The sequence below is a fragment of the Pangasianodon hypophthalmus genome, chromosome 30 (genome assembly GCF_027358585.1).
Source record: "Pangasianodon hypophthalmus isolate fPanHyp1 chromosome 30, fPanHyp1.pri, whole genome shotgun sequence".
Lineage (NCBI taxonomy): Eukaryota > Metazoa > Chordata > Actinopteri > Siluriformes > Pangasiidae > Pangasianodon > Pangasianodon hypophthalmus.
The window spans coordinates 3120681-3128456 of record NC_069739.1 but is presented as its reverse complement, the minus strand read 5'-3'; the positions used below and the strand labels follow the sequence as shown (position 1 = coordinate 3128456).

The window sequence follows — 7776 nt, the reverse complement described above, 5'->3', positions numbered from 1 at the left end:
TTCCAAACAACATCCCGTTTATTACACCAGTTCTTTATTTCATGTTACGCTGACATTTATTCCCTTTAAAAGGTAAAAACAAACAATCTGCATAAGTCTGGAGGTAGAAGCAATATGAAATTTTATACATATGACACCTTAATACACTCACACACTCTCACACACACTCACATACTGTGCGGTTAATCATTAATTAAAGAATTACTGAATTGTATTGAACCTGCTAATAAATAAAGAGTCTGTACAAAGTGTATCAGAGGCCATGAGGCCATGAGGGAACGTCCCGGAAAACATTAGTGAATAATAGAAAAATCATTAACACGCTGAGTGAGTCAGGAAAGCGCTGAGAGAGAGAGAGAGAGAGAGAGAGAGAGGAAAGAGGTGTGGAGAAAAGGATTAAAAAGGAAAGGAGGGAGAGAGAGAGAGAGGATGATAAAGGCTTTCTAAGGAGTGAAATGTTACATGGTTTAAATATCTACAGAGGAGGGAGAGAGAGAGAGAGAGAGGAAAGAGGTGTGGAGAGAGGGAATAAAAGGAAAGGATGGAGGGAGAGAGAGGGGACGATAAAGGCTTACTAAGGAGTGAAATGTTACATGGTTTAAATATCTACAGAGCAGAGCAGAGAGAGAGAGAGAGAAGGAAGAGGTGTGGAGAGAAGGAATAAAAAGAAAAGGATGGAGGGAGGGAGAGAGAGAGCAAGAGAGAGAGAGAAACAGGGAGAGGAATGGAGAAAGAAGGAGAGTGAAGAGAGGAGTGAAGAAGAGTAATCACTGAGAGCTGATGGAAAGCGAGAGAGGACAGGAGAAATGGGAGATAGATAAAGAGAGGGAGAGAAAGAACAGCAGGAAGAAAGGGAGAGGAAAAGAAAGGGAAAGCGAAGAAAGACGGAAAGACGAGAGGTGAGAGAATACGTGAGGAAAAAGAAGAGGAGAGAAAGAAGGGGAGGGAGGGAGAAGAAATAAGTAAATGGAAGAGGAAATGGAGAGAGAGAGGAAGATAAAGAAAAGAAGGGATTGATAAGGAGGAAGGGATGAAAGAGAGGAAAAGACAAAGCAGGGAAGAGAAAGAACAGGAGGAAGAGCGGGCAAGCAAGAAGATGGAAAGATGGGAGACAGGGAGAAGGATGGAGGGAGAGAGGATAGTGAGATAAGAGATGGAGAAAGAGGAACAGGATAAGGAGGAAAGTGGGAGAGAGAAAGAGAAACAGAGAATAAGAAGATAAAAAGAAGAAGGGACTGAAAGAGAAAGGGATGAGAGAGAAGGGGATAGAGGAAGAGATAGAGCTGGAAACAGAAAGGAAGAGGGGAAGAGAGGGAAAATGAGGGGAGAAGGGAAAGAGGGGGAGCGAGAATAAGAGATGGAGAAAGAAGAAGGGAAGAAGGAAGAGAGAGAGAGAGAGAGAGAAAGAGAAGAAACAGGAAAGACAGAAGGAGGAAGACAAAGAGAAGCAGACGGAAGAAGACGGGATTGATGAAGGAATACAGGAGAAAAGGAGAGAGTAAGGGATGGATGGATAGAGGGAGAGAGAGAGAGAGAGAGAGAGAGAGAGAGAAAGCCAGGGAATTAGCAGCTGAATGAACTGTGTGTGTGTGTGTGTGTGTGTGTGTGTGTGTGTGTGTGTGTGTGTTAGTGTTAATTGATCCAGTGAAGGTCTAGGCAGCGGGCGATGAAGGCGTAGGTATCTGCCACTTCCTGGATCACCTTGCTGGTGGGCTTTCCCGCCCCGTGACCCGACTTCGTGTCCACGTAGATAAAGAGAGGGTTTGATTGGCCGGGCCAGCGACCAATCACGTGCTGCAGGGTGGCGATGTACTTCAGAGAGTGCAGAGGCACCACGCGGTCGTCATGGTCACCGGTCAACAACAGCACAGCTGGGTACTGCACGCCGTCGCCCCCGGGGATCCGGATGTTGTGCAGAGGAGAGTACCTTAGAGAGAGAGAGAGAGAGAGAGAGAGAGAGAGATAGTCAGAGAGCTGCTTTCCTTATATGGTCAAAGCTTCCTGTTGGGGGAAAAATGCTATGTACACAACTTTTCCATTTGATGTGTAAAAACCCAGCGGACAAATTTAACAGCCGGCAATTTTGTGTGTGTGTGTGTGTGTGTGTGTGTGGGTGGGTGGGTGTGTGTGTGTGGGTGTGGGTGTGTGTGTGCTCACTTGATGAGCCAGTTAAACTGCTCCTTAATCTCAGAACAGCCGAAGTCGGTGGTCCAGGCGTGGCCGATGGTGAACTTATGGAACTTGAGCATGTCCATCACACCAACCTGAGCTACTGCACAGCCGAACAGGTCCGGCCTCTGATTCACACACGCCCCTACACACACACACACACACACACACACACACACACACACACGATAGAATTGCAATGTTTTGTTTATAAACTTGAACATAGTGGTAATTTGAAGTTACATTACGCTACGATCAAACAAACATACAAGTGTACATAAACATACAAGTTACACTGGTGTCTATGTGTGTGTGTGTGTGTGTGTGTGTGTGTGTGTGTGTGTGTGTGTGTGTCATACCCACTAGCAGGCCTCCGTTGGAGCCTCCATTGATGGTGAGTTTGTTTGCGGAGGTGTAGCCCTCCTTGATCAGATACTCTGCTGCACACTGAAAATCAGTGAAACAGTTCTGCTTGTTCTCCAACATCCCCGCTACAGAAAGAGAAAGAGAGAGAGAGAGAGAGAGAGAGAGAGAGAGAGAGAGAGAGACAGAATGGTAGAAAGTAGGTGTGGGAGTCGGCAGAGATCCCAATTTAGTACTACAACAATTTTTGCTTGCACATTGAATATCTGTTGCAAAGTAAATCGATATTGCACTATTCTTTTCGATCCGACTATCTGTCCATCCGTTTACTCATCCATCCATCCATCCATCCACCTATTCAACTATCCAGGTCCATCCATCAATCGAATGATCAATTGGTCCATCCATTTCACAATCATCCAGTAATCCCACCCATTAATCCAACTATCCAGATCCATCCATCAATCGAATGATCAATCCATCCATCCTACTATCCATTATTCCAATCATCCATTAATCCCACCCATCAATCCAACTATCCATCCATCCATGTACCTATCCAACCATCCAGATCCTCCCATTAATCAAATGATCCATTGGTCCATCCATTTCTCAGTCACCCATTAATCCAACAATCCATCCATCCATCCATCCATCCATCAGTCTCCCTATCCAACCATCCAAATCCTTTCATCCATCAAATAATCCATCTGTCCATCCATTTCTCCATTGTCCATTAATCCATTCCCAAGATCTACTGATTATCCATCCATCCAAGAACCCCTGTGCTCAAAAAAAAAATTTTTTTCAAGCTTCTGGTTTCGGTCACACACAAATTCTAAACACCTTTCACACTCCATTAAGTACAAAATAAATAAATAAATACTACTACTACTACTACTACTACTAATAATAATAATAATAATGACGATTTGTTTCTTCTGTGTGTATGTGTGTGTGTATGTGTGTGTTACCTTTGTGCCATGTTTCCCCGTACTCTCCTCCTCCTCTGATGTTGGCCACGGCTAAAACTCCTCCCAGATGCCTCACAAAGATGAGCCTGGAAACACTGCAGCCGAAAACACACATCATCAAACCCTCATTACCATACCGGTTAATGAACGCTGATAATGTCCTGGGGTTCGAGAGTGAGTGTGTGTGTGTGTGTGTGTGTGAGAGACAGAGAGAAAGATAGAGAGAGAGAACAGGTACCTGTAGCTGGGTGTGATGGAGATGTTGAATCCTCCGTAGCCGTAGAGGAAGGCCGGGTGTGAGCCGTCCAGCTGGAGGCCCTTCTTGTGCACGATGAACATGGGGATCTGCGTGCCGTCTGTACTGGGGTAGAACACCTGCGCGGGAAGACTTCATAATGAGGCATTGTGCTTGTGCTAAGAGTTGTGTGTGTGACTTTAGGGCCTTTCGCACCGCTTTAGTTCCAGAATTAAATGTACAGGACTAAAGTACTGGGCGATTTTGCGTGAACTATTTCCCAGCACTGTTTAAAGGGCTGCATTCGCACCGACAGCGGGCACTAGGAAGTGACGTAAGCCGGTCGACAGCGACGTCATTTGTGCGCCGCGTTCATCAACGGAAACAAAGAACAACAACGTAAACAACCGGAGGATGGAGGACGCTGTGATCAGAGCTGTGTTTCTGTCGTGTCTCGCCTCCATCTATCGCTGTTCTCCATACTTGCGGAATAAGCTGACACTACAGTATGTTTACACGGCGTTTTAAATCATGGCGTGTGAGGGCGTTTTCGTACGCGTTTAGCCAATCAACGTCTCCTTACGTCACGGATAGTACCAGTTGTGCTGGTTAGACCCTGCTCCGGAGTAGGAGCTCATTTGGTTCTGGAAAAAGGCAGTCGGTACTAAAATCACTCCCAGTTCCGGAGGTGCGAAAACACCAAAAAGTGGGTAGTTCCACAATTAGTTCAGGTACTATGAAAAGGTTCCCGCGAAGCGAAAGGCCCTATTGGATTAGAGAGACCCTTTTTTTTTTTTTGTTAAATTGGAAAAGATTAGACTCTCATTAAACGGTTCTTCTAATACATTCAGGAAAATATGGGGCCCTCTTCTCCAGCTGGATAAGAGGATACATTTCTCGTCCTCCTTAGATTGATGTGACTCTCATAGTTTGGCTGGTCGTTAATATCGTGTTCGGTGTGGCACTACGGATTCGATTCAATTCAATTCAATTTTATTTGTATAGCGCTTTTAACAGTGGACATTGTCACAAAGCAGCTTTACAGAAATAAATGGATTCACAAAAATTGTAAATATTTGAATTTATCCCTGATGAGCGAGCCAGTGGCGACGGTGGTGAGGAAAAACTCCCTGAGATGATATGAGGAAGAAACCTTGAGAGGAACCAGACTCAAAAGGGACCTCATCCTCATCTGGGTGCAACGGATAGTGCGATTATAAATAAATCCCTTCTATTATTGTGTACTATGTGGACAAATAGTGCAATTGTGCATCCAATAAATTTATCACAGATTTTGCAAGAAGTCCGGTTGGTTAAAATCTATCCACCGTCCACTGATGGAGTCCTGAGTACGAAGCTGCTCGTGCAGCAACTACAACTGCAGCCCCAAAGCCACTACAGCAATCGCAGTCCCAAGCCATTACAGTACAGTACAGTACAGCTTCCCATATGTGATCCCCAAGCCATCTCCACAGCCTCCAGGTGGCTCCATCCCCAGCAAACCAAACAGTTCTTCAGACCGTCCATGTGGGGCCCCAGCAGCAGCGAGTGAACTCAACCGATGAGAACTCCAACCAGAAGTAGGGCATCAGGATGGGTCAGGCAGCGAGGACGGATTCACTTGTATGTGAGCTGTCAGGGTTTATTTATTTATTTTTTGTCTGTCTGTTTGTTTTGTTTGTTTGTTTGTTTTATTATAAAAAGTGCCTATAACTCTTGATTCCTTACTAGTATTGTGTTGACAATTGTTTTGTTTTTGTAAAACCCAATAAAAAAAGTTTGAAAAAAAACCAACAACAAAAAAAGAGGTGTGTGTGTGTGTGTGTGTGTGTGTGTGTATACGTTACCTGTGTGGTCTGGTAGTCTGTAGGGTCGAAGCCCTTCACTTGGACCTCCCTGAAGACGTGCGGTTGTAGAGGAGTCTTGGTGAGGTCGCAGTGGTAGATGATGGCTGCGAGATAAAAGGATAGAAAACTTTTCATTGATTTTAAAAGGCACAAAGTTACTAAATTAGCAAATGGATGGAACACATTGGACGCACAAAACAGATAAAAAGTAAACGCCACGCTGTCTGCACCCACCTGGAGAGAGGAAAGAGGTGAAGTAGTAGAAGATCTCGGAGTCCTTCTTTCGGCCAGTGAAGCCCACGATGGAGCCCACCTCCAGCGGGAAGGTCTTCAGCTCCTCCCCCGACGCCAGCTGGTACATCTTCAGAACGTTCTTCACGTCGTGGAGGTAACACACACACAAGAAGCTGGAGTATGTGCACGTAGCGAACACTGAGGGGTAAAGATCAAAAATGCTTAAACGTACGTAAACGAAAGTATCTACATTGTCTTATATAATTAAGATGCATCATATATATGTCTCAAATAGCTAGGCAGATAGCTAAATGCTAGTCCTTTTTTTCTTTTTTCTTTTTTTTCTTTTTCTAAATTGTGGGTTTTTCTCACCGAGGACATCTTTGTCATGCTGCGGGATGAGCTCCTTCCACTGACTGGGTGCCGGCTGAGCGAAGTCCACGTTGATGAGACGGTAGAGCGGAGCGTCCAGGTTAGTTTTGAAAGTAAACACGGTGCCCTCGTTCGTCACGTATTCGTACTCAGCGTCAAAGTTGTCGATCAGCTTCACCCACGGCAACAACCCTGTCGTGACACAGATAGTGACGAGTCACGCCACAAAATCAGGAGTTTACGCAAGACGTTTTCCTGCTAAGCCTGCATGTGACCAATCACTGATGTTCAGTGTAGCAAGCCCCGCCCCCAATAGTTTCAAATCCACAGATATACACTCACTCTGAAGTAGGAACTAAAAAAAAAAAAGGATTCTGGACCTGTAGCCCAAAACCTAAATTTGGCCACAAACAGAAACAGACCTACAGTTCCTGAAGTCCTATAATGGTTCCTAAAATGGAAACACACCAAAAGTTCCTGTGTTCCTGAAAAAGTCTTCAGTGGAGACACCTGAAGTTCTTCAGATCCTAAAACGTTCCTCAAGTTCCTAAAACGTTCTTCAACACATCTAAAGTTCCTGAAAAGGCTCAAGTGAAAAGACACCTATGAGAGTTTAAAAAAAAAAAAAAAGTTCCCCAAACTTAAAAGTTACTCATTTCCAAAAAGGTTCCTGAGATCAAAACTCACCTACAAATCTCTAAAAACAAACAGTTCAAGTGGAAACACACTTAGGGTTCATGAGTTCCTGAAAAAGTTCCTCAAGTGAAAACATGCCTAATCTTCCAGAGCTCTTAAAATGTTCCTTAAATTAAAAAAATAAAACACTGCTCATCTAAATGAGACCATGAGTTCCTGAAAAGTGTCCGATTGTGAAAAATTATTGCTAAAATGGTAACAAACCTAAAATCCTGAGTCTCTTAAAAGGGTTTCTTAAGTGAAAATCTGCCAAAAATTCTTCCAATTCCTCAAGTGGAAACACACCTAAGATTCCTGAGTTGTTAAAAGGTTCCTCTAGTTAAAACACAGCTAAAGTTCCTGAAAAGGAACCTATAAGAGTTCCTGAAAAAAGTTCCCCAAACCTAAAATCTACTAATTTCTAAAAGGGTTCTTCAGATCGAAACGTGCCTAAAAATCTCTTTTAAAAAAAAACAAACCAAAAAAAAAAACAGTTTAAGTGGACCAATGGTTCCTGAGTTCCTGCAAAGGTTCCTCTTATGGAAACATTTCTAAACGGTTCTTTAAGTAAAATACGATCTAAAAAAAAAAAAAAAATACATCTGCACAAAATCATGTGTTCCTGAAAAGGTTTCTCAAAAGTTATTTAAAAAAAAAAAAAAAAAGATAATAAAGAAAAAAAAAAAAGATAAGATTTCTCAAAAGATAATAAAATGCATGAAAGTTCCCAAAAAGGTTCCTAAAAAGCTTTAAGATGAAGTGAGCTTAAAGATACTAAGATGTGGAAAAAATATACTGCACAAATGGTGACGCACCTGGTAAAAATGCCGAGTCTCTAAAAAAGGATTTCTTAAGTGGAAGTGCGACTAAAGTTCTTGAAAAGGTTCCTCGAGTGGAAACGCACCTA

The 7776-nt window shown here is 43.3% G+C and overlaps 1 protein-coding gene across 2 annotated transcripts in view; it reads right to left on the bottom strand.

Annotated features, from left to right (window-relative positions):
* The window catches only part of prep (prolyl endopeptidase), a 20500-nt gene continuing 12724 nt past the window's right edge, over positions 1–7776 (bottom strand). For both annotated transcript variants that reach the window (XM_053231832.1, XM_053231831.1), the window contains exons 8-15: positions 6195–6386; positions 5823–6020; positions 5589–5692; positions 3745–3881; positions 3507–3601; positions 2529–2660; positions 2158–2314; positions 1–1927 (exon numbers count right to left, since the gene is read on the bottom strand). In XM_053231832.1, the coding sequence (XP_053087807.1) occupies positions 1633–1927; positions 2158–2314; positions 2529–2660; positions 3507–3601; positions 3745–3881; positions 5589–5692; positions 5823–6020; positions 6195–6386 (1310 nt within the window). In that variant the 3' untranslated portion in view covers positions 1–1632. The remainder of the gene's footprint in view (positions 1928–2157; positions 2315–2528; positions 2661–3506; positions 3602–3744; positions 3882–5588; positions 5693–5822; positions 6021–6194; positions 6387–7776) is intronic.